At 38.8% G+C, this 27,732-nt stretch overlaps 1 protein-coding gene across 2 annotated transcripts in view; it reads right to left on the bottom strand.

The window, feature by feature from the left end:
• LOC119559373 (tyrosine-protein kinase Src42A) overlaps positions 1-27,732 on the bottom strand; it is a 79,159-nt gene that overhangs the window by 48,852 nt on the left and 2,575 nt on the right. For both annotated transcript variants that reach the window (XM_037872415.1, XM_037872416.1), the window contains exon 2: positions 14,943-15,037. In XM_037872415.1, the coding sequence (XP_037728343.1) occupies positions 14,943-15,037 (95 nt within the window). The remainder of the gene's footprint in view (positions 1-14,942; positions 15,038-27,732) is intronic.

Here is a 27,732-nt window from a genome sequence, read left to right on the forward strand (position 1 = left end):
AAGATGCGAAATAAACAAGAACTACTCGTGTGCTATGGTCGGGCTTAGGCGAGCAAGTGGGTATTGACTGGATCGTGACCGCTCACCGATCTAAATAAGTTCCGCTTGGGTTTCCGTGACGAGATCTGCCCCTCCACGGCAGAACATTCGTTACACTATTTATAGCTGTTTTCCCTCCAAATTAGCAAGTTTTTCCAAAAGTGGTAGAACTTTAGATTCTTAGATTAAGCTGTTTAACATCATTTTAAATTTTCCTGACCCTACAATAACGTTTTGGGACCAATTGACAACAAAACAAGGAAGAACGCTATAGTCGAGTACCTCGACTATCAGATATCCGTTACTCAGCTTAAGGGACCAAAGGGAAATGGAGATATGCAAGCAGCAAAGCGAGATTTAAATACGCCACCTACCGGCGGTAGACAGATTTAAGCATTCTGGGCGTTAGAGTGGGCATGGCAAATTTGTTTTTGGATCAATCGATAGGTATTGACGAGATCAATACATTTCAGTTAAAATTTTTCATCTAGCATAACAATTGTGAGCGCCACAGGTTTGGGCGGTTTGTGGGCGTTATAGTGGGCGTGGCATATTCGCGTGACAAAATTGCGCTGCGTACAAAGCTACAGAATCTAAATCTGAGATCCCGATTCTCTATCTTTGATAGTTTCCGAGATATCCACGTTCATACTTACGATTTTTTGAAGTTTGTGGGCGGTTTGTGGGCGTTAAAGTGGGCGTGGCAAACTTTTTTTTGGGTCAATCGATAGGTATAGATAAGAACAACACATTTCAGTTAAAATTTTTACTCTAGCATCAAAACTGTAGGAGCCACAGTTTTGGGCGGTTTGTGGGCGTTAGAGTGGGCGTGGCACTCTACTGAAACAAACTTGCGCTGCGTAAGAAGCTCAGGAATCTGCACGCCAAATCTCAATAGCGTAGCTCTCATAGTTTCCGAGATCTCAGCGTTCATCCGGACGGACAGACAGACGGACAGACGGACAGACGGACAGACGGACAGACGGACATGGCTAGATCGACTCGGCTAGTGATCCTGATTAAGAATATATATACTTTATGGGGTCGGAAACGCTTCCTTTTGCCTGTTACATACTTTCCGACGAATCTAGTATACCCTTTTACTCTACGAGTAACGGGTATAATAAAATGTTCATTTTGAGAAGTCCTCAAAATTATGTTTCGCGTATAATATATGAATATATATATAATATACGCGGTATTTTAAGTGAGAATACAACTAGACTAATGAACTTGTTCATTTATCCCCAACGGCCCCAAAAGATCAAGTTTTCTAAATTTTTACTTTTACACTTTCTTTGCTCTTTTTTCTAAACTAATTGATTTTTTTAAAGTCTTGGTATGCATTCCTTTCGATTGATGATTTGTTACGATCGTATTATTATAATAGATATTCATTTTTCCGTGTATTTATAGTAGTCGCCTTGGCACACTCTCCTGGTGCGCTTCGTCACGACGTGGACTGCCGTCCACAGTGATTCTTAGCTATATCGCGGAACCTGTAGGTGATGGAAATTAAGTTTGTATTGGACTTTTAGTCTGGAGCACCCAAATGTCGTGGAAAACTAGAAATGGTTAGTAGATATTTAACAAAGATCCATTTTGTGTTATTGTGTTATCGGATTTCAATAATTAGAACTTTAAATACTTGCCCCACGAAACCCTATTTTTGAACCAGCATACAACGTTAATTCTCCTGCGTCTGAAACTTATTTAATTCGCAAACATTTTGAATTTGCCTTGAAAAGCGAAAAGCAAGGAAGCCAGGTGTTTTAAATCTTACACTTATTTTGGCCCGTCTGGTATCTCTATCAGCGGAGAATTAATAAATTCACAAATCCGTATATGTTTCACGCATTCAAGAGGTGAAACTTTAAAGAAATTTTCGGAATTTTTTTAACAAATGTCATACGCTTATAAGGATATACATATCCTCATTCACATACGAATACAAACATACACAATAACATGTTTTTTTTTGCATACATAGCAGAATAACGTAGGAATTTTTCCAATGTTTGCTTACTACTTTCCGTACTCGTTGAAAAATGCTAGCCTTAATCTTATTAAAGACCTTTAAAGCACTTCACCTTCGCTATTATAATTCTTATCCAATATTGATTCATATGGGAGTGTCAGCCAGTCTTCAACGCCTCACTATGGGGAAATTAAAAAAAAACCTTGTCAACCTCGTTTTTTTAAGATTTTAAAAGTTGTTTAACTTAAACTAAAAAAGAATTTGAAATCAACAAGAAAAATAAAAAAAACAAGGAAGAACGCTATAGTCGAGTACCTCGACTATCAGATACCCGTTACTCAGCTAAATGGACCAAAGGGAAATGGAGATATGCAAGCAGCAAAGCGAGATTGAATTGCGCCACCTATCGGCGGTAGACAGATTTAAGCGTTATGGGCGTTAGAGTGGGCGTGGCAAATTTGCGTAACGAACTTGCGCTGCGCACACTGCTACGAAATCTAAATCTGAGATCCCAATTCTCTATCCTTTATAGTTTCCGAGATATCCACGTTCATACTTACGATTTTTTGAAGTTTGTGGGCGTAAAAGTGGGCGTTTTTATCAATCGATAGGTATTAATGAGAACAATACATTTCAGTTAAAATTTTTATTCTAGCATCAAAACTGTAGGAGCCACAGTTTTGGGCGGTTTGTGGGCGTTAGAGTGGGCGTGCGTAAGAAGCTCAGGAATCTGCACGCCAAATCTCAATAGCCTAGCTCTCATAGTTTCCGAGATCTCAGCGTTCATCCGGACAGACAGACGGACATGGCTAGATCGACTCGGCTAGTGATCCTGATCAAGAATATATATACTTTATAAGGTCGGAAACTCTTCCTTCTGCCTGTTACATACTTTCCGATGAATCTAGTATACCCTTTTACTCTACGAGTAACGGGTAGAAAAAGAAGTCTCTGTTAAGTTTTCCCACTACAGACTACAAAGTTCAAGTTTTCTAAGAATCGGGATGCGCTGTACATACAATGTTCCTACGCGAACGACCTGCGCGGGTATAGAAACTTCGGCGTGCCAATATTAGCTTTCTTTCTTGTTATTAATTGTTTTAATGGCGACTAAGTTTCTTATTTGTATATAAATGCAATAAATCTATAGGATTAACCAATTCTTAGCATGGTGCAAAAAAAAAAGATTTTTTAGTTCATAATTACTATTTTGGTACCCTTGCAGAATTAGGATAAACATCATTCAAAAAGTCATATACTGTCGTAACCCATTTTTTCTGTCAAGAAGAACAAAGTATTTTATACGAGGTTGCTATTATATATATATTGATGACCCATCAATTCGACGTTTTGCCCGATCAAAAAGGTGCTGGTTTGAGCTTATGTGTGTGAGCTCTTATTGTCATAGTGCACAGTGATCTGTCTTCTCTTGTTCGTTTATCGAATGCCTCCGAAGACTTCAGGCAAACAAATTGTGGGGTACCGCGGAGAAGTCTCCACATGACCAGTTTAACCAAAGAATCAGGCAAAAAGTGTTTCTTCCACGAACAACTTTCGTTGGATTTGGATTGTTTTCGAAGACCCACGCAGTTTTCATGACTCGTAACCTGTGACGATTTTATAAACGTGGAAGAATTGCCCAAGGATGCCTCTCTCACGATATGTCACACAGTACGATCTTGCATTATCAGATAACGCACGGCATCACTGTTCTCTGAAACAATGACTGTTTTTGGACGACCTTCACGACTTTCGTCTTCGAGCGAGCGTCGGCCACGATTGAATTCATTAAATTAGTTTTTCACAGTGCTATAGGATGGTGCTTCATCGCCATACAACGATTTAAGTTAATCGATGCACTATTGTCGGGATAATCCACGTGGAAAGTTGTGAAAAATGATTGCATACTTCAATTTTTTCGCCGAGGTAAGTTTTTGATTAATCGTTAATCGATATCAAACGTCGTCACATATAAGAAAGTTGTATGGAGCTTTTATCGATAAAAGTCCAAACTTTTTTTTTGGTAAAAAGGCAATTGGTTTTAATATGGCTAGAAGTGACCTAGGCCAGATATAAGCTCATTAATTATGTACTTTAAAAAAAATTGTAAGTGCTTACTCATGATAGTAACACAATTTATTTACATAAATGGTTTATTATAGTAAATTGGGATGGGTAAATATTTTTTTCTTTTTTTTAATTATTTTAATTTTGTCTGAGCTACGGAATCACAGGCCCCGCGTCAAAAGCAAAGGCTGGTTCTGGTTCAAATAAGTAGGGTATAGTGACGAACAATTTGTTTTTGAAAGCCAATTTAGATATTTATCAAAGGTTTAAAAGCAGAAAGTTGCTGACATCTTTTGAGCATATTCCTGTAAAAGTTTGATGGTGAGTTTCTAGCGGAATTAATTACTACAGCTCTTGGAGTGAACCAATATTTCACTTTTAAAAGTTGTAGGGTAAGGTGACAAACTGATAAATACACACTAAAACTCTATGCAGATGTGAAAATTAATTATTTTTTCTTCAAGAAAAGGAAAAATGTACAATTATGGAATACAATTTTAACTGTACACCTAAAAAATTACTTCTTCAGTTCATGGTTTAAATTAAAGACCCGGGTACTTTTCGTACGTCTCAACGCGCGATAGCCAAGTGCAAAAAACGACCCTACTGACGGTCGATAGCCAAAGAGCACAGTCTTGCGCACCCTCTCTACTTACCTACCGCCTACTCCGACGGCGAGGAGCTCTCAGTGCAAAACCCCCCCACCATCAGATTTGCTGCGCCAGGGCAGCAACAACTTGCAGCGGTTAAACTTCTGCAATCGCACTAAATGTAACAGCAACTACCGCAACGGCAGCAAAAAAAAACCAACAAAACCAAAACAAAATTTAACTAGCGGGCCCGGCATTACAGACCGTACAGATCGCTACATCCATATCAAGCGTAAGCTTAGCCTGCAGAACACCGCGGTAGGTAGGTAACACGTCAAATATAAACCAAATATACAGAAAACTACCCGGGAGATCAAACAATAAAATATATTCCCTTTTAGCAGAAAATGAACCGGAAATGGGTCAAGAGACCCAACCGAAACCAATGCCCCAATGCATTAGGAAGAAAATCTCGAATGCCCTGGTCAACAAAATTGTTGCGCTGACCGGGATCGGCAACTTTCATGTTGTCCCGGTCACAAAAGAGGGATATAGACGAGACCAAGCTTCAGACCAAATCTGAAGAACATTTCCGAGCTGTATCCAAATACCTAGAGGAAGCTAAGAAAAACTACAACACGTTCCAGCTAAAAAGCAGCAAGGGCTTGCAAGTGGTACTTAAAGGAATCGAGCCCGACATAACCCCCAAGGAAGTTAAAACAGTTTGGAGGAACCCACGGCCATCATCTACCTGATATTGCAGACCAATCCGGTTCCAATTTAGAAAGGAAACGACTCAGCCTTACTTTGACGAAGGGGCGTAATTCGAAAACAAGATTGATAAACTTATTTGAAGCATGGTTGCAATTAGAATAGAAGGCTAAAAAAAAGATTTCATTAAGAAGAAAATGTTTCCAAAATGAGTTCAGGGCCAAAGTGGGTCGAATAGTAGATAAACCAAGAGCTGGAGGAAGTGGAACTTCGAATGATGGGGACACAGCCAGAAAATTCTTCAATAATCCTGATATATCTGCCGACATTACGGGAATTGAAAAAGACTTAATAATCGGAGTCTCAACTTAATTGCAAGCTTTATCTTCGGGCTACAAGATACATCCGCCAAAATTTAGTAACTGTGCTCTTCAAACCGCAAAGCAGCTGATTGACAAGTACCCCTTGTTTTATCTCCCCCAACGGGACATAAAAATGTACTTCATGATCCTGACACTATAAAACAATTCTTACTTTTGATTGGAGAGCTTTCTGAAGAACCCGCTGAAGCAAAAGTTAAGGATATTTAAAATTTCAGTTCAGCCTGTTATGATTACAAGAAATGAATTTTTGAGTGCTCTCTCATGTAAACGCAACCACTGAGAAAATCGATCCTATGGAAGCTATAGGATATAGTAGTACGATCTGACCAATTTCTGTAACATATGTTTATATTTTTCAAGATTTTTGGTAAAAGTTTTATAGCGATATCACATCTATAAATATTTATGGCCGCGGCTCTATACAAGCATAATCACTGTGCACTGGTTCAAAACCAGAACATGGTGTTACTGCTGTTTGCAGCTAAGCAGTCCAAATAACTGATGGCAAATCTATGAATATAGATGTGGAACGTCAATGGCGTTTCTCGGTACAAGCTCGAAATAACACAGTTCCTAAATAAAACAAGGAAGAACGCTATAGTCGAGTACCTGGACTATCAGATACCCGTTACTCAGCTAAAGGGACAAAAAGGAAATGGAGATATGCAAGCAGCAAAGCGAGATTGAAATGCGCCACCTACCCCTGATCTCAATATATGGTTATGTGGGCGGTAGACAGATTTAAGCGTTATGGGCGTTAGAGTGGGCGTGGCAAACTTTTTTTTGGGTCAATGGATAGGTGTTGACGAGACTAATACATTTCAGTTAACATTTTTTTCTAGCTTGAAAATTGTGGGCGCCACAGGCTTGGGCGGTTTGTAGGCGTTAGAGTGGGCGTGGCAAACTTTTTTTGGATCAATCGATAGGTATTGACAAGACTAATACATTTCAGTTAGTTTTTTATTTAGCATACAAATTCTGGGCGCCACATGTTTGGGCGGTTTGTGGGCGTTAGAGCGGGCGTGGCATGTTCACGTAACAAACGTGCGCTGCGCTCAAGGCTACGGAATCTAAATCTGAAATCCCGATTCTCTATCTTTGATAGTTTCCCAGATATCTGCGTTCATACTTACGATTTTTTGAAGTTTGTGGGCGTTAAAGTGGGCGTCGCAAACTTTTTTTTTTGAGTCAATCGATAGGTATTGATGAGAACAATATAATACAATCTAGTATACGCTTTTACTCTACGTGTAACGGGTTAAGATACTATTGACATTATGCTACTGGTGGAGACGTACCTCACAAGCAAATACAACTTCGAAATGAAGGGCTACACTTTCTACCGCACAGATCATCCAGATGGTAACGCTAACGGCGGAACCGGCATCTTAATCGGGGAACGCAAACACCACTTTCACCAAAGGTTTGCAACTAATTACTTGCAGGCCACGTCTATCAAAGTGCATTCAGGTAACAAAAACCTTTCCATAGCCGTTGTTTACGGCCCGCCTAGCTTTACAATTTCTGAAGGACAATTCATGGATTTTTACAACTTACTCAGGGATCGTTTCATAGCTGCAGTGGACCAAAATGCGAAACACACGCACTGCGGATCACGCTTCGTGACTTCCAAAGGAACAATCATAAAACCGAACAACACCGAACATACTGGCCAGCAGACCCCAGAAAAGTTCCAGACTAATAGATTTAGCTAATAACTCTTCTGCAAAGCTCAGAAACTACAGATCTCCCCCACAGGCTGACGTCGCTCAAAACCAACTGGTTAAAATATGAATAGTATGTAAGTTCCCACATTGAACTAGCTCCGCAGCTCAACATCGAAGCGGACATAGACTTCTCTACCGATGCTCTTGAAGATGCATCAGTCACTATCTCAACAGCACTAAAAAGGGACGTGTAATCCAACCACTTAAAAACTAATCCGATCCCTGCTACTTGTCCATTTGTCATACTACAAATCGAATCTGAAACTATTTCACTACCAACACTGTTTCAGCCAAAGGAAATCGCGAAAGTCATCGGGGAACTGAAATCGAAAAAGGCCCAGGCGGTGACCTAATAATCCTAAAAATGACAATGGAACTTCCAAACTCTGCTATTGACACAATTCCGTCATCCTACAGACCAATAAGTTTATTATCGGGTCTGCCTAAGTTCTTCGAAAAATGCCTTCTTACACGAATAATACCATATTAAGGAGCACACAATGTTATCGCGGCTCATCAATTTGGCGTCCGTCAAAACCATGGAACAATTAAACAACTTAACAGAATAACATCAGAAATACGCACAGCCTTTGAGCATCGGGAATACGGCAGCTACTTGAGTCGTATCTCTACAACAAAGTCTTCGCAGTAAGGTGCAGCACAACAACATCCGACCACTACATTATCGAAGCTGCAGTTCCGCAAGGAAGCGCACTAGGGCCTTCTCTGTTCGTCCTATACACGGCGTAGGAATCTACAAACAAGCATCAAACAACATCTACGTTCGCTGACGACACTCCAATCCTAAGTCGCTCGAGGTCCCAGGCCCAGCAACAACACAGCTACCCAATCACCTCATCGTAGTTGAGAGGTGGCTATCTGCCTGGCGTATTAAAATAAATTTTAAAAAATTTAAACATATGTCGTTTACTCTCAACAGGCACTATCACTGAATAGTAAGCAGGTTCCCCAAGTCAACGAAGTAACGTATCTCGGCGTCCACCTCGACAGACGACTAACCTGGAGAAGACACATCGAATGCAAGAAATTACATCTAACAAGGGAGAACGCTATAGTCGAGTACCTCGACTATCAGATATCCGTTACTCCGCTAAAGGGACCAAAGGAAAATGGAGATATGCAAGCAGCAAAGCGAGATTAAAATGCGCCACCTACTGGCGGTAGACAGATTTAAGCGTTGAGGGCGTTAGAGTGGGCTTGGCAACATTTGTATACGTGTAACGGGTATAGATACTATTGACATTATGCTACTGGTGGAGACGTACCTCACAAGCAAATACAACTTCGAAATGAAGGGCTACACTTTCTACCGCACAGATCATCCAGATGGTAACGCTAACGGCGGAACCGGCATCTTAATCGGGGAACGCAAACACCACTTTCACCAAAGGTTTGCAACTAATTACTTGCAGGCCACGTCTATCAAAGTGCATTCAGGTAACAAAAACCTTTCCATAGCCGTTGTTTACGGCCCGCCTAGCTTTAAAATTTCTGAAGGACAATTCATGGATTTTTACAACTTACTCAGGGATCGTTTCATAGCTGCAGTGGACTAAAATGCGAAACACACGCACTGCGGATCACGCTTCGTGACTTCCAAAGGAACAATCATAAAACCGAACAACACCGAACATACTGGCCAGCAGACCCCAGAAAAGTTCCAGACTAATAGATTTAGCTAATAACTCTTCTGCAAAGCTCAGAAACTACAGATCTCCCCCACAGGCTGACGTCGCTCAAAACCAACTGGTTAAAATATGAATAGTATGTAAGTTCCCACATTGAACTAGCTCCGCAGCTCAACATCGAAGCGGACATAGACTTCTCTACCGATGCTCTTGAAGATGCATCAGTCACTAACTCAACAGCACCAAAAAGGGACGTGTAATCCAACCACTTAAAAACTAATCCGATCCCTGCTACTTGTCCATTTGTCATACTACAAATCGAATCTGAAACTATTTCACTACCAACACTGTTTCAGCCAAAGGAAATCGCGAGTCATCGGGAAACTGAAATCGAAAAAGGCCCAGGCGGTGACCTAATAATCCTAAAAATGACAATGGAACTTCCAAACTCTGCTATTGACACAATTCAGTCATCCTACAGACCAATAAGTTTATTATCGGGTCTGCCTAAGTTGTTCGAAAAATGCCTTCTTACACGAATAATACCATATTAAGAAGCACACAATGTTATCGCGGCTCATCAATTTGGCGTCCGTCAAAACCATGGAACAATTAAACAACTTAACAGAATAACATCAGAAATACGCGCAGCCTTTGAGCATCGGGAGTACGGCAGCTACTTGAGTCGTATCTCTACAACAAAGTCTTCGCAGTAAGGTGCAGCACAACAACATCCGACGACTACATTATCGAAGCTGCAGATCCGCAAGGAAGCGCACTAGGGCCTTCTCTGTTCGTCCTATACACAAACAAGCATCAAACAACATCTACGTTCGCTGACGACACTGCAATCCTAAGTCGCTCGAGGTGCCCAGGCCCAGCAACAACACAGCTACCCAATCACCTCATCGTAGTTGAGAGGTGGCTATCTGCCTGGCGTATTAAAATATATGAAAAAAATTTAAACATATGTCGTTTACTCTCAACAGGCACTATCACTGAATAGTAAGCAGGTTCCCCAAGTCAACGAAGTAACGTATCTCGGCGTCCACCTCGACAGACGACTAACCTGGAGAAGACACATCGAATGCAAGAAATTACATCTAACAAGGGAGAACGCTATAGTCGAGTACCTCGACTATCAGATATCCGTTACTCCGCTAAAGGAACCAAAGGAAAATGGAGATATGCAAGCAGCAAAGCGAGACTAAAATGCGCCACCTACTGGCGGTAGACAGATTTAAGCGTTGAGGGCGTTAGAGTGGGCTTGGCAACATTTTTTTTAGATCAATCGATAGGTATTGACGAGACCAATACATTTCAGTTAACATTTTTTATCTAGCATGAAAATTGTGGGCGCTACAGGTTTGGGAGACTTGTGGGCGTTAGAGTGGGCGTGGCATATTCGAATAACAAACTTGCGCTGCGTACAAGGCTACGGAATCTAAATCTGAAATCCCAATTCTCTATCTTTGATTTTTTGAAGTTTTTGGGCGGTTTGTGGGCGTCAAAGTGGGCGTGGCAAACTGTATGTCAATCGATAGGTATTAATGAGAACAATACATTTCAGTTAAAATTTTTATTCTAGCATCAAAACTGCAGGAGCCACAGTTTTGGGCGGTTTGTGGGCGTTAGAGTGGGCGTGGCACTCTTCTGAAACAAACTTGCGCTGCGCAGGAATCTTAGGAATCTGCATGCCTAATCCCAGTATTGTAGCACCTATAGTTTCCGAGATCTCAGCGTTCATACGGACAGACGGACATGGCTAGATCGGCTCGGCTAGTGATCCTGATCAAGAATATATATACTTTATGGGGTCGGAAACGCTTCCTTCTGCCTGTTACATACTTTCCGATGAATCTAGTATACCCTTTTACTCTACGAGTAACGGGTATAAAAATAAAAGCCAGCAGCTTCCACTGGATCTTAAACGCTCGTTCACCTGGCCCCTGCACCTGGACTCCACTCTCAAGTCCATCTGGACTGATGGCGGGCACAATCGAAAATCTTGCGAACTTTCACTGGGGCACCATGGTGTATTCGCAACCAAAACACCCACAGCGACCTCGGCATTCTTGCTGTAAAAGATGAAATAAACAAACAAAAAGCTTCCTCGTACAATGAAAATCTCTCTGTGCACCCAAATCGTCTCACAAGAGGCTTGACTCTGGTTTCAAGCAGATCCCGCCTACAACGCAACAACCTCCCAACCCAGCAATAACTTTCAGGGCCCCTTACCTCAATACCAGTCATATGACTGTTTGTTAGGTTTTTACTATACGATTTGATACACTTATTGTTAGTACCCAAAGGGAAAAGATTAAATAAATAAATAGCAAAGCAAATTAAATTATACCCACTAACTTTTCTCTCCTTTCCATTAGTTCCTAATCCGTTCGTGTCAATTTTAAATAACTATTTTAACAGATCCCGCCTACAACGCAACGATCTCCCAACCCAGCGATAACTATCAGGGCCCCTTACCTCCATACCAGTCATGTGACTGTTAGTTAGGTTATTACTATAAGATTTGATACACTAAACATGGACCACACTTACTCCAAACAGCGACAAAAGATTTAGATAAGTAATTACAAATTTACTTTACTACAGACAACAAATTAAAAATTTAATTTTTTTTAGATACTGATGATCCTTCTAGTCTGTCTTCGCATGTACCGTATTTACTCGGTCATGGGTCCACTTCTAGTCGGTCCTTACTTTCTCCCCAAGGATTGTGCTTAGCAGAAAGGACCTTCCAGGATACTACCCACTGTGGCTATGATGGGCTCGACCTTCTTCTCTTGCCCACGGTCCAAACAGCTGGTTTCCGATGTCGGTTTCTAGTGGCACATTATCCTGGTTAGTTTTTATTTTTAGTGATTCCATTTGATAAATATATTTATTTTTAGATTGGGCACCATCTGTCATGTCCTGCTGTTTGCGCGGTGTAGTTGCCGGCTATCCATAGAATGTCCCAGGGAGGGGCATAACCGATATTTTAATCCACGCAGCCGACTCAACAAAAACAAAACGGAATTTTAAATATTGAATATGGTAATTTTTACGACGTATTCTGATCATAATGACTGGACTACACGACTATAATCGTAGTTTTTCACATATAACCTCCTACGCTTGGAAATAACATTTTATAACTAGTTCTGAGATTCGAATTTAATTTTATCAAAATCGGACGACTATATCATATAGCTGCCATAGGAACGATTGGAAAATTGGTAAAAAAAAAATAATATGAAACAAATTTTAGCTTCGGTGTTTTTGACATATTATTTTATACTTTTGGGAATATCAGTTTATGCCAAGCGATATTGCTTATTCATACGCATGTTTTCTTTGAAGATAATGCTCTCTTAACAGTTGCTCATTAGCATAAATTAGCGCTTATGAATTAAAACTCAAAAACTGCAACCTTTGTTGTTTTTTGTCTCCCAAGCATTTGACCGAGTTTGTCTTGAAGGCCTTATAAAAATACAATCATAACATTACTTTCAGAAAACACTCGTAAGTTACTTGAGTCGTACCTTTACCACAGAGTCTTCCCGGTGCGATGGAATGCAATAACATCCAACCAGTATACCATTGAAGCTGAACTTCCACAAGGTAGCGCACTGGGCCTTACTCTGTTAATCCTGTCCACAGAAGATATTCCTACAAACGAAAGGCTAATTACGTCCACATTTGCTGACAACACTGCAATTCTGAGCAGCTCGATATGCCCAACTAGAGCAACAGCTCAACTAGCGGATCATCTGGTAGTAGTTAAAAAGTGGCTATTAGACAGGCGAATAAATATTATTGAACAAAAGGTTAAGCATATAACGTTTACTCTTAACAGACAATCGTGCCCCCACCAACTTTGAACAGTAAGCAGATCCCTCAATCCAACGGTGGAACATATCTCGGCGTTCACCCCGACAGATGAACTAGAGGAAACACATTGAATGCACATCTCAACACATCTCAAACTTAGAGCTAGCAGCCTACACTGGACTATAAATTCTCGATCACCACTGTGTCTGGACCTCAAGGTTGTGCTCTGCAATTCCAGCTCTTAAGCAAGCAACAGCAACATTGATATTATACAGCGCTCAAAATCAAAAAAAGGGCGAACACCCACTGGTGCAACATGGTATGTTCGAAACATCCTTAGAGATCTTGGCATACCGCCGGTTAAAGATGAAATATCAGAGCACAAAGCGGCTTACCATAAGAAACTTACACTGCACCCAAATAATCTCGCAAGGAATCTAACAAGGGTCTCGAACAGTACCCGACTACTTCGAAACGATCTACCACCCCGGCAATAATTATCAGGGCCATTTAATCTTAAGTTAGTCTACATGACTGTAAGTTAGTTTATATTTCTAAATTTTCCGCGTGCGTTTATCATTTTAATAATTATTACGGGATCCACATGTGTTTGGTTTCATTTGAATTTGTCGGTTATATGCACTTGTGTTAGCGACCGTTTCCGTGTTTGTGATGTTAAAGTTCGAGTTACGGCTGGCAGTTTTTGTCGCTTACTATTTTCCAAATGCGTCGGTTGTGGTGTTGGCTTGTTCACGAGTGAGGCGCTCAATAGAGTAGTTTTCCTCACTCAGTTTGTTAGTTTTTCACTTGGTCAGAACTTCTTAGCTCGCTTATTCGTTTTTTGCCCACTACAGGGAGCAATAGTACTAAATTCCCTTCTCAAAATTTTTGTCTAATAACATATTTTTTAAGAGTCTGATTAAACAACCAAGGAACAACAAGGGAGAACGCTATAGTCGAGTACCTCGACTATCAGATACCCGTTACTCAGCTTAAGCGACCAAAGGGAAATGGAGATATGCAAGCAGCAAAGCGAGATTTAAATGCGCCACCTACCGGCGGAAGACAGATTTAAGCGTTGTGTGAGTTAGGGTAGGCGTGACAAATTCATTGTTCAATAGAATAAGTTAGCCGCGCACTTTGCTCTCTCTGAGCGCCGGCAGTGCTTTTCTCTTTGCCGCTAAGTTCGGCCGGCAACTATTTACATACACACACATACACGCGTAAAAACATTTCGCACTGTCTGGCTCTGACGTCATAGCTTTTTTTCTTGGGAGGTTTGTGGGCGTTAGAATGGGCGTAGAAAAATTTTTTTTGGGTCAATCGATAGGTATGGACAAGACTAATACATTTCAGTTAAAATTTTCTATCTAACATCAAAACTGTAGGAGCCACAGTTTTGGGCGGTTTGTGGGCGTTAGAGTGGGCGTGGCACTCTACTGAAACATACTTGCGCTGCGTAAGAAGCTCAGGAATCTGCTCGCCAAATCTCAATAGCCTAGCTCTCATAGTTTCCGAGATCTCAGCGTTCATCCGGACAGACGGACAGACGGACATGGCTAGATCGACTCGGCTAGTGATCCTGATCAAGAATATATATACTTTATGGGGTCGGAAACGCTTCCTTCTGCCTGTTACATACTTTCCGACGAATCTAGTATACCCTTTTACTCTACGAGTAACGGGTATAAAAACTATTGGGGAATTAAAAAAATAAGCGCAACAAAAAAACTGAACAAGAGAGCAACTAAACAAATTGAACGATTAAAGTTAATCATTATACAAGTGAGTTCATGAATTCTCTTAAAAGTGAACAACTTATCTTGTTCATAAAGTGAACAGTGTTTACCAACAGTAGTCTTTTGAAGAAGTGGCCTATTTAGGATTTTGTAATACATGAGTTTTTAGCACGTTCACTAATTCGTTCATTAATACGTACAAATTTGTCCAATTATCGTACTTACGGTTCTGCTTCGATTGATTTTAATTTGGCCACATAATTAGAAGGAATATAGCCCTCGGAACGAGTCTTCTTGCTGCGCGCCAGCCACCAGTCGCCCTGTTGGTATAATTAAAAATTAAAGCGATGCACAGATATTTTAAAATTAATTGTTCTACATATATACATTTTGATTGCATTACTCAAAATCTCTGCTGCCTTATTAAGCGTGTTCCGTAAATTATGAATATATTTTTTTTCTTTTAATCACCTGGTAGAAATTTTTTCCATTCGGCATGTTTTATCAACTTCGTACAGCTTATTGCCTACACAGGCATATTGTATTGCATCATACCAAATGAGAAACATTTAAGAAGTGCGTTTATTTAGTGTATCGTAAAATACATTTTCGTTACAAAAGTTGATATCAGAACTTTAATATGTTGAAGCAACATAAATGTATACATTTTTAAGGTAATACTCTCACCCGCTTATTGCATTCGCAAACGAAGGTGCGAGATAGCCAATTATTAAAATAAATTAAAAATTAAAAAAAATAAAAATAATTTTAAAAAAATAAAAATAATTTAAAAAAAATATTTTTTTACATTCTTGATTTGCTTAAAACTTTTTTACATATACTGTTTGGTAAATAAGTAACACTCTAGAAATATCAGAGTTTGGTCGACAAAAGAGTTTTTAAGTTCAAATTTTTTAGTATGTTAAAACCGCCAAATTTAAAAAATTCCCCTTTGAACATCTATCCGCGATCTTGAAACTGTTTCAGTTTTCACTTCCGAAATATTCAGACTGATTAGAATTTTCCAGACCTGTTCCGATACCATTAGTATACAGCCACAACGCACCCAAACGATTAATAGCAAATTCCGTAAGCTGTATACTCCTGGATCACGAAAATGACACAAACATTTTTTCCGATAAGTTTTTTTTTTAAGATTTTTGGAAGTTTAAAACGTTAAAGCGTTGACTTTTTCGAATTTCTTCTTATATCTCACCCAATTCATTTAACCCACGTTAAATTCCAATTTTCCATTAATTTTGCCCATATACGACTTGTTCTTCATTTGCTGGGATGTAAACTTTAAGTTCGAACCCAGTATTTTCGATTTTTACTAAATGTACAGCCGTCTTATAGTCGATTAAAATTATCTTTTTTGTCTTGTCGAGCTCCGGCGCTGGCATTACTTATGCAATCATATTGATATTTATTGCAAAGTTTAGCTCTGGTCTATTGACCTAAAAAAAAATTAGGTGGATACGATTCGTGATTTAGAGGGATCCCACACTAACAGAATTTTTATCACGCGCTTGGTTGCGTTTCATGGATATTATTTTGTACACTAGTAATTCGTGAAGTTCTTCAGGAAGTAAGTATTCTAAAGAACATCACGAGTATCCCCATCTTACTCTATTAGCTTTCGAAAAGTTCTCACGGGACATTTTCGACACACATTTGACTGTCGCATTTAGGTTCGACAACAGGAATATTATTATTATACCCGTTACTCGTAGAGTAAAAGGGTATACTAGATTCGTCGGAAAGTATGTAACAGGCAGAAGGAAGCGTTTCCGACCCCATAAAGTATAAATATTCTTGATCAGGATCACTAGCCGAGTCGATTTAGCCATGTCCGTCTGTTCGTCCGTCCGTCTGTCCGGATGAACGCTGAGATCTCGGAAACTATGAGAGCTAGGCTATTGAGATTTGGCGTGCAGATTCCTGAGCTTCTAACGCAGCGCAAGTTTGTTTCAGCAGAAAGCCACGCCCACTCTAACGCCCACAAACCGCCCAAAACTGTGGCTCCTACAGTTTTAATGCTAGAATAAAAATTTTAACTGAAATGTATTGTTCTCATCAATACCTATCGATTGACTCAAAAATAGTTTGCCACGCCCACTTTATCGCCCACAAACCGCCCACAAACTTCAAAAAATCGTAAGTATCAACGTGGATATCTCGGAAATTATCAAAGATAGAGAATTGGGATTTCAGACTTAGATTCCGTAGCCTTGTACGCAGCTTAAGTTTGTTACGCGAATATGCCACGCCTACTCTAACGCCCTCAAACCGCCCAAACCTGTGGCGCCCACATTTTTCATGCTAGATACAACATTTTAACTGAAATGTATTGGTCTCGTCAATACCTATCGATTGATCCAAAAAAATTTGCCACGCCCACTTTAACGCCCATAACGCTTAAACCTGTCTACTGCCGGTTGGTGGCGCATTTTAATCTCGCTTTGCTGCTTACATATCTTCATTTCCCTTTGGTCCCTTTAGCTGAGTTACGGGTATCTGATAATCGAGGTACTCTTTCTTGTTTTTTTTTTAGGTATACCTATCGGATTCTCCGTTCCAAAGTACAACGAACAAAATGGAGAATGTTCAAAATTTTATCTTAACTGTGGCAGATAGTATTTTTCTTTACTTTATTCGTTTTATCTCACACGCTTCCTTTTTCTTCTAAAGCCTAGTACTCAGATCAGCCAAGAGTTTCACTAGTCGAATAATAGTATTCATTGTAGTGTTACCGAAGTTTTAAAAGTTCTCCCGCCGTGCATATTGCATGGTCTTACTGTCAAGAAGCTGGGTTTGTTTTGTTGACGATCTAAAAGAGACGAATCTACTGGTGTACAAAGAAAAAAATATACATGGAAAGTTCAAATGATGTTTTTTTTTTTATTTTTTTTTGCGCCATCTGCAGTCCAGCTCCGATTCCTCCAGCTGTCCCTTAGCGGGCGTTTTTTTTCCTCCTCCCTATAAAAGCCAGTACACCCTCCAGATCCGCATTAGCTGCCAAGTTGCTGGTGGAGGTGGAGTACTGCGATTCTCCAATGCTGAGCTCGTCGGAGATCGCAAAACTGGTGGTTCTGCTAAAAAGATACTTATATTAGTACAACGTGACCAAATTCCTTTGGTCAGAACTTACTTTTTTTGGGAGTACACGTCCGGCAAGAAGTCCATATAGGGAGGGAAGTCCCACTCGTCATGCTCCTTCCCAATGGGCTTTTCGATTGAATTATCTCCAGCACTTCAACTATTCTGCGGATTTGTACTATTGTGGTATTGCCTTCTGTGGGTCAAGTTCCACAATAATGGCCAACTTGGATAAGGCTTGGATTAGACGTCCTTTTTCATCTGCACTGACCTCCTGCAGGCGCTTAGGGTTTTGCCTTCCATTTTTAATTTTTCCTTTCAATACCGCTTCTGTACGAACACGTCAAAATTCAGTTCATCGAAATTCATTCGCGAAATCAGGTATTTTTTCTGGTATTTCCTTAGCTTATCTGAGAACTAGGCTGAAAAACAGACCCTCACTCCTACGGTTAGCTCACGGTTTTCGTCGATTTGAGTACTTGGCTTAAGGATCCTATCGGAACATAGTCTTAGCACCTAAGACATCGTACATCTATCGATACCTATTTACTTTATACTGAAACTCCATAACATATGTTCTAAAAGCTAGAGTGATCTGGAGTTGGCCTAATACAATAGGGGAGTGTTGGGCATAGTGACGAACCATTCTTTTTTTAAATGTTACTTTCCACCAATATTTTTTTCCTTTTAAAAATTGTAGGGAAAGGTGACGAACTGATAAATACACACTAAAACTCTGTGCCGGTGTGAAAAAAAAGTTGAAAATGTACAATAATGGAAAACAAATTTAAAAATATTTCTACTTCAGTTCTGGGGTTAAATTAACAAATTAAGTTGCTCAATTTCAAGTTTACAAAAATCAACAAAAAATATATAAATATAATTTTTTTAGTTGTCAGCTGTAGAAAAGAAACAAATAACAATATAATGTCAACAAATACCGAAAAAAATTAGGGTTTATACCCTACACAATCTTTGGTACGATACCCCACAAGGTATTGTTCGAAATATGATGGTGATACTTTCATAAGACGCAAGAACTGTTGCTAAAGATCTTATTAATATTTGTATATTTTTATCTGACTTGGTTTTTCACAAATCTTTGGACGTGACGTCACATTTAACGACTTCGCCACCTTACCCTACTCTTCAACTCTTCCAAAAATTGGAAATCGCGAACGTACGCAAAATGGAAGTCGACTTTGGTTAAATCTTGTAAAATTCAAAAATCTGAGGATTGGGACGGAATGTTCTAAAGCAAGAACTTTACTTTAATCGAGGGTGTCCCCAAGGAAATATCTCCATTTGTTTTTTTTTTTATTGAATTCAGTACCGGTCGCGATTGTACGGGTCGCGAACGTACGATTTTTCCATGTTGTTTTATTAACAGTTAATTTAAAATTTTTTCGCTCTCTTTGAATTTTTATCTTCTTGTTAGTATGGAATAAAGAGATTTGGTAGGAAAAGTGCAAACATATTACATGTTTTCCTTGCGAAATAGTTAAGCATATAAATGCCTTTAAAAGTAGCTAAAAATGAAAAAAAACGTAAATTTTTTCAGTTTTCAGAAAATTTTTTCAATAAAACAAATGAAATATGCTATGGTTCCACTGTATTGGGAAAAGATGGCCATTTTTTTATGACAATACGCAAAAAATACGATGATTATGAAGATTTTTTAGTTTCGGTCCTGGTTGACCATTTGGCGGATATGCCCATATGCAATACATTTTAATTCTGATGATGCAATAGAACATTAAAAATCAACGAAATTGATAAAAATATCATTTAAATACAAGAGTTATCTCGAATTATTTTTAAGTAATCTATTATTATGCCAGCGGACTTAAATGGTGGAAAGTATTTTTCGGAAGTTAACAGAGTAACAACAAAGGGAAATTCGAGTACGTGCTGTTCTTTAGAGAGTACATAAGTCTCGGAACAGGTCTGGGTAATTTGAATCCGTGTAAATCTTTCGGAAATGAAAACTTGAACAAAGCCGAATAATTTGTTTGCATCTTTTCCCCGTTATCGTCCCTTTTCCTCGTAATCTCGTTACTCCGTTGCGTTTTGCCCCTTTTCAAACATGGCTTTGCTCCTTTGCAATATTATCCCTTTGACCCTTTGCCAAGTTCCCCTGGGAGCATTTCTTTCTTGTTAGCAAATCGTGGTTATTAAAATGATTTAAATTATATTATCATTATTTGTTCTCGGTTAGTTTAAATATTTTATATGCACTTTGAGGGCAAATAAATTTGTTTGTAAATTTAAATTAGTTTAACCGTTTTAAGAATGACATTTTCCTCTTTTTAAGGGAAAATGGTTTTTTGAAAAAACAAAACAAACAGTTACACACACATGCACATAAGGTGGCAAAGGCGATCTAAAAAAGTAAACAAATTCGCCCTGTTAACAGGTTGTATTCTCACTCAACTGCGATAGATAACTTTTGTGTTCTATTTTAATGATTGCCCTTCTAGGATTAACGGAATATCCTATCCACATTGATATAAGAAAGCAAACATACGCACAAACAATATAAGCAAAGCAAATATATCCAAGCCAGTGACCGTAACAGTTATAACTTTTTATTTAAAAATCATTCTTTGATCATTACTCATCGCCTTTTCCTTATAAGTCATTAAGTAACTGTTATTTTCCAACTTGTATATAACAGTCTGTAAATAACAGTTATTTTCTCACTAAGAATTAAGAGTCTTTCCATAACTTTTATTCAATGACTTTTAAATAAAAGTTTAAAAATAATTTTTATTTTATTATAATTCGTAGAGTTAAAGGAATTTGTAAATTTGTAACAGGTAGAAGGAAGTGTCTCCGACCCCATAAAGTATATGTATTCTTCTTCAGCATCCCTAGCCAAGTCGATCTAGCCATTTTCGTTTGTCCGTCTGTCCGTGTGAACGCTTAGATCTCGGAAAATATAAGATCTAGAGGGTTGATATTTCAGATTTAGATTCCTTATTTTCTTAAGCAGCGCATGTTTGATTAGCTATAACATATTAATCTCGTCAATACCTAATGATTTACCCAAAAATAGTTTGCCACGTTCACCCTTACGCCCACAAACCGCCCAAAACAAAGGGGCCCACAGTTTTCATGCTAAAAAAAATTATAAATGAAATGTATTTCTTGTCAATACCTATCGATTGACATAAAAAAAAAGGTTTGGCACGCGTACTCCAACGCCCACAAACGCCCAAAACGCTTAAATCTGTTTGCCGTTCACATAACTATATCTTGAGATTCATACATTAATGATGGTTGAAAATGGCCAGTACTAACAAATTTGTTACCGTTGTCAATAGTGGTTCCTCTTGCTCTGAAGAATTCGCGGTCGTGTGTATAAGTACAAAATGAAATTTCAACAGAATTTAAACAAAAGAGATAACCAACAGATATTTATGAAAAATAAAATTTTTTTATGATTTTTTAAATAAAAGTTTTGTCGTAACAGCTATTTAGACATTTATTTTTTCAGTAAATTCAGAAAATAACTAATATTTATATACTTTTATTTATTCCAAACATGTGTATATATACACGTATAAATAAAAATCTGCTGTAATCGTCCGATTGTTTCGAGTGAAAACTTTAAAAAATAACAATTGGGTTCGGAGAAAGAGCGGTAAAAGTGTAAAAGTGAAAATTGGATCTGTTGGGGCCGGTGGGGATAAACACCCACCGCTATTAACCTACTTGTATTCTCACTTAAAATATGCGTCATTTCAAAAGATTTTAGGGAAATCTCAAAATGAAAATGTTATTTTGGTTGTCAGTTTGTCCCAAAACGTTCTTTTAGAGTCCTGAAAATTCCAGACGATGCTAAACAGCTCAATATAAAACAAGGAAGAACGCTATAGTCGAGTACCTCGACTATCAGATACCCGTTACTCAGCTAAAGGAACCAAAGGGAAATGGAGATATGCAAGCAGCAAAGCGAGATTTAAATGCGCCACCTACCGGCGGAAGACAGATTTAAGCATTGTGGGCGTTAGGGTAGGCGTGGCAAATTTTTTGTTGGATCAATCGATAGGCATTGACGAGACCAATACATTTCAGTTAAAATTTTTAATCTAGCATACAAATTGTGGGCGCCACAGGCTTGGGCGGTTTGTGGGCGTTAGAGTGGGCGTGGCATATTTGCGTAACAAACTTGCGCTGCGCACAAGGCTACGGAATCTAAATTTGAAATCCCAATACTCTATCTTTGATAGTTTCCGAGATATCCGCGTTCATATTTACGATTTTTTGAAGTTTGTGGGCGGTTTGTGGGCGTTAGAGTGGGCGTGGCAAACTTTTTTTTGGGTCAATCGATAGGTATTGATGAAAACAATTCATTTCAGTTTAAATTTTTACTCTAGCATCAAAACTGTAGAAGCCACAGTTTTGGGCGGTTTGTGGGCGTTAGAGTGGGCGTGGCACTCTACTGAAACAAACTTGCGCTGCGTAAGAAGCTCAGGAATCTGCTCGCCAAATCTCAATAGCCTAGCTCTCATAGTTTCCAAGATCTCAGCGTTCATCCGGACAGACAGACGGACAGACGGACAGACGGACAGACGGACAGACGGACAGACGGACAGACGGACATGGCTAGATCGACTCGGCTAGTGATCCTGACCAAGAATATATATACTTTATGGGGTCGGAAATGCTTCCTTCTGCCTGTTACATACTTTCCGACGAATCTAGTATACCCTTTTACTCTACGAGTAACGGGTATAACAAGGGAGAACGCTATAGTCGAGTACCTCGACTATCAGATACCCGTTACTCAGCTTAAGGGACAAACGGGAAATGAAGATATGCAAGCAGCAAAGCGAGATTTAAATGCGCCACCTACCGGCGGAAGACAGATTATAGCATTGTGGGCGTTAGGGTAGGCGTGGCAAATTTTTTTTTGGATCAATCGATAGGTATTGACGAGACCAATAAATTTCAGTTAAAATTTTTTATCTAGCATGAAAATTGTGGGCGCCACAGGTTTGGGCGGTTTGTGGGCGTTATGGTGGGCGTGGCATATTGGCGTGACAAAATTGCGCTGCGTACAAAGCTACGGAATCTAAATCTGAGATCCCGATTCTCTATCTTTGATAGTTTCCGAGATATCCACGTTCATACCTACGATTTTTTGAAGTTTGTGGGCGGTTTGTGGGCGTTAAAGTGGGCGTGGCAAACTTTTTTTTGGGTCAATCGATAGGTATTGATGAGAACAATACATTTCAGCTAAAAATTTTATTCTAGCATCAAAACTGTAGGAGCCACAGTTTTGGGCGGTTTGTGGGCGTTAGAGTGGGCGTGGCACTCTACTGAAACAAACTTGCGCTGCGCAGGAATCTCAGGAATCTGCATGCCTAATCCCAGTATTGTAGCTCTTATAGTTTCCGAGATCTCAGCGTTCATACGGACAGACGGACAGACGGACAGACGGACAGACGGACAGACGGACATGGCTAGATCGACTCGGCTAGTGATCCTGATCAAGAATATATATACTTTATGGGGTCGGAAACGCTTCCTTCTGCCTGTTACATACTTTCCGACGAATCTAATATACCCTTTTACTCTACGAGTAACGGGTATAAAAAAACTCGCTAATTTGGCGAGAAAACAGCTATAAATTGCTACATTTTGTACACCCGTAACTTGTGAACTACTAAAGCTACATGCTTGTGCTATATGTCGTTAGAAAGCTATTTTGAAATACTTTGTACGCCTTCTAATATAATTTAGTTTTAAATAATTTAGATTTTTTTGCTTGTTTTCTGAGTCCTAAAAAATGGCATAAACGATTTCAAATAAAATTTAAAGGTGTATAGTCCTTGAGATTCCTCAACTCTTGACATACGACACATTGTAGTAAAACGTCTCGTTTCAAAGGTATTAATCAACAAAAATGTCTACATTTACCAGTTCAGAACATCTAACACTTCAAACTCTATTTGAAGGTCCTGGAAATTTAACATGATGTTAAACAGCTTCATCAATTTGGTCGGCAGCGCGCCAGGAGGGTGTGCGAAGGCGACATGAAGGAATGAAAACCTACTGTAATCGTCCGATTGTTTCGAGTGATACATCAATCGAAAGGAATGGCAAAAACTAAAAGGATTGCATACCAAAACATTAAAAAATCAATTGGTTTGGAAGATAAAGTGATGAAAGTGTAAAAGTGAAAATTTAGAAAATTTGATCTGTTGGGGCGGTTGGACAAAAATGAACAAGTTCATTAGTCTAGTTGTATTCTTGAAATACGCGTCGAAACACACCTCATATGGAAAAATCCGATGTTCCGTTAAGAAGTTATACGCAAAACAAGATTTTGGCGGACGTTCTACCACTTTTGGAAAAACTAGTTTGGCATAGGCATATTGAACTGCAGCGTACCGAATGTAACAAATTTAGGAAGTGTTTTTATTTAGTAGATCGTATAATACATTTTCGTCACAAAAGTTCATATCACAAATTTTGTTTGTTTGAGGTGCGATCGTCACTACATTTTTACCTCGTTAAGAGGTGTTTTTGTTTGATATTCTGTTGATGGAAATTCTGCTGTGATGGTCTGATCCCAACGAGTGATACACTGATCGAAAGGTATCGCAAAAACTTAATTGCATACCAAGACTTTAAGAAAATCAACTGGTTTGGGCTGTTGGAATTATTGTTTTATTAGACTTTAACGAATAATCTAGTATACCCCTTTAATTTACGGGTAACGGGTATAAAATATGATATTCCTAAGAGTAGAAGACAATATCTCAAACAACACCAAAGCTATAATATAAAAAAAAATTTCATTATTTTTTCGATTCTTCCTATGGGAGGTACATATAGGATATAGTTGTCCGATCGGCCTCTTGGGAAGGTTTCATCCCGATAGCTTTAAGCAAAAAGACTAGATTGTGCAGAAAAGTTGGTAACCGATTTTTGTGAAACTTACTTCATTTTGCTTTCAGACAAAAATAAAAATTCTAAATAAATAAAATGTTTCTACTTTTATACCAGTTACTTTAGAGTATAAGGGTAGATTCGCCGGAAAGTATCTAAAAGGTGGAAGGAAGGGTTTCCCACCACATAAAGTATATATATTTTTGATTAGGATCACTAGACGAGTCGATCTAGCAATCCCTGTCTGTCCGTATAAACGCTGTGATCTCGGGAACTATAAAAAATATTGGGATTAGGTATATTCTAGAGATTCCTGCGCATTGCAAGTTTATTTTGGAAAAGTGCTCACTCTAACGCCCACAAACCGCCCAAATCCTATAAAGTGTATATATTCTTGATCAGGATCACTAGATAAGTCGATCTAGCCATCCCCGTTTGTCCGTATGAACGTTCTGAACGGATAAGGCATGCATATTCCAGAAATTTCCGAAATTTCCAAAATCGATCGTTTAAACCCCGATATCTCGGACTAAAAAAGGTACGACGGCTACTATGTAAGTTTCTTGCCTAAGTCACTTCTAACCATTTTAGAATCAATTGGCTCTTCTTCAATAAAAAAAAATGTTTAACTTTTTTTTATCGATAAAAGCTAAAAACAACTTTAATATGTATGCCCACGTTTGATATCCAATAAAAACGAATAAAAAACTTACCTCGGAAGAATGATGGAATTAGATCGAGAATATTTTTTGCAATGCATACTACAGCACTGTGAAAAACTGGTTTAGTGAATTCAATCGTGGCTTTGTGCCAAAGAACATTGATACCATGCTTAAACTAATAATGCAAGATCGTGAGATAAAGGCATCCTTAGGCAATTCTTCCACCAGCATACATTCGATATTGCATGAACACCTGGCCGTAAAAAAGTTTGTTCTCGTTGGATCCCGCACAATTTGACAACCGCTCGATAAAAAGACCGTGTGGATTGGTGCTAAGAAATTTTGATAAACCGTCATGAGGTGACGAATCATGAAGACCGCATGGATCTTCAAAGACATGCCAAATCCGAGGAAAGTTGTTCGTGGAAGAAGCGCCTCAAAGCAAATGGTCGCCTGATTTTTCGGTAAAACTTCTCAAGTGGCGACTCTTCCGCTTAAGCAACGTAATACGGTCAATTTTGAGCGGTACACCTTAATTTGTTTGCCTGAAGTCTTTGGAGAAATTCGATAAACGAACAAGAGAAGACAGATCCCTGTGCACCATGACAATAAGAGCTCACACACATCAGCTAAAACCAGCGTCGAATTTATGGGTCACCTGCAGTACAGCCCTAACTTGGCACCCAATGAATTCTTTTTATTCTTGCTCATCAAAAGAAAAATGCGTAGTCAACAATTTTCGTCGGCAGAAAAGTCTGTTGAAGCGTTCAAAAACCATTTTTTGAATGTGTCTTAAATCGGAGTGGAAAACTATTGGTTTCAGATCATCCAAAAGTGTATAAATCTTGATGGATAATACTTTGAAATACAATAAAACTCGAAGAGTAAACGAGTATACTAGATTCGACGGAAAGTATGAACAGGTACCCCACAAAGTATATATATTCTTGATCAGGATCACTAGCCGAGTCGATCTAGCCATGTCCGTCTGTCCGTATGAACGCAGAGATCTGGGAAACTATAAAAACTAGAAAGTTGTAACTTGGCATGGAGGTTCTTGCGCTTCTGGGACAGCGCAAGTTTGGTTCAGCACGCCCACTCCAACGCCCAATACGCCCACGCTAAAACCTGTCTAGCGCTTGAAGATTATGTAAAAGTGTAAATGCAATTTTGTTTTGATTATCAATATCTATTATCCTGCCAAAAATTGTTGAAATCGGACCATAAGTTATAGGCAAATGAAGAAACCGACGCTAGGTGGCGCCGTTGCGGGGTGTGCCTTGCTTTGCTGCATAAATCCATCTCCCTCGTACTCCCCTTAGCTGAGTAACGGGTATTTAATAGTTGATGGTACTGACTAAACCGTTTTCTCTTGTTGATAATAAATATTCGCATTTTTGTTATTGGCCAGAAACCCTCGTATTAGGCACACAGATTCTAGAAATTATTGCTCCGCGAAAGACAATTTCATCCGGGTGACATGCCCACTCCAACGCCCACAAGCCACACAAAACTGAGACGCCCAGTTTTGATGCTAGAATAAAAATGTAAGCAGAAATGCGCCCACAAACGACCATAACGCTATAACCTCTCTGACGCCCACATAAACAAATGTTGTAGGCTTTGCTGTATCTAATAATCGAGGCAGTTGTCAACTGCGTTTTATTATTTATTCCTTAAAAGTCATTTTAAAGGAGTATTCTTTAAAAACTATAAGAACTGATTTTAGCATGAATGGTAACATAAAATTAACCAAATACATGTTTGGAAATTTTTGTCAATAAGTATAATTTTGTATACCCTTGCACAGGCTATAATAATTTCAGTCAGAAGTTTGCAACGCAAGAGACGTTTCCGACATAAAGTATGGATATATATTCTTGATCAACATCACTCGACGAGTCGATCTAGCCATGTCCTTCTGTCTGTTCCTACGCGAACAAGTCCATCAGTTTTAAAGTAATCGGGATGAAACTTTCTTAAGTCTTTTTTCCATTGCAGGTAAATTATAGCTTTGGTGCTTTTGACATAATGCCTTATACTTTTAGGAACATAATTTTTTTGATATTTCAGAATTTTTATTAACGTCGTTAAAACAATCGTACGACAATCGATAATACTCAGTAATAGATAATAACTATTTAAACAAATAAACATGAGAAATTAATTTAAATTATTTATTATACATATATTTGAAAAATGGTGTAAAAAAGTGTTTGTAACTAATGTTTATTCGTTTAAATTGTTTAACCAATTTTTCCAATATTTAGTAAATAAAAAAGTTACACAACAGTGCCTAAGGGAATACCATGAACCTCCTTACGTTGGTCAATACTAAATTTAAATTATTG

This window comes from Drosophila subpulchrella, unplaced genomic scaffold (genome assembly GCF_014743375.2).
Source record: "Drosophila subpulchrella strain 33 F10 #4 breed RU33 unplaced genomic scaffold, RU_Dsub_v1.1 Primary Assembly Seq24, whole genome shotgun sequence".
NCBI lineage: Eukaryota > Metazoa > Arthropoda > Insecta > Diptera > Drosophilidae > Drosophila > Drosophila subpulchrella.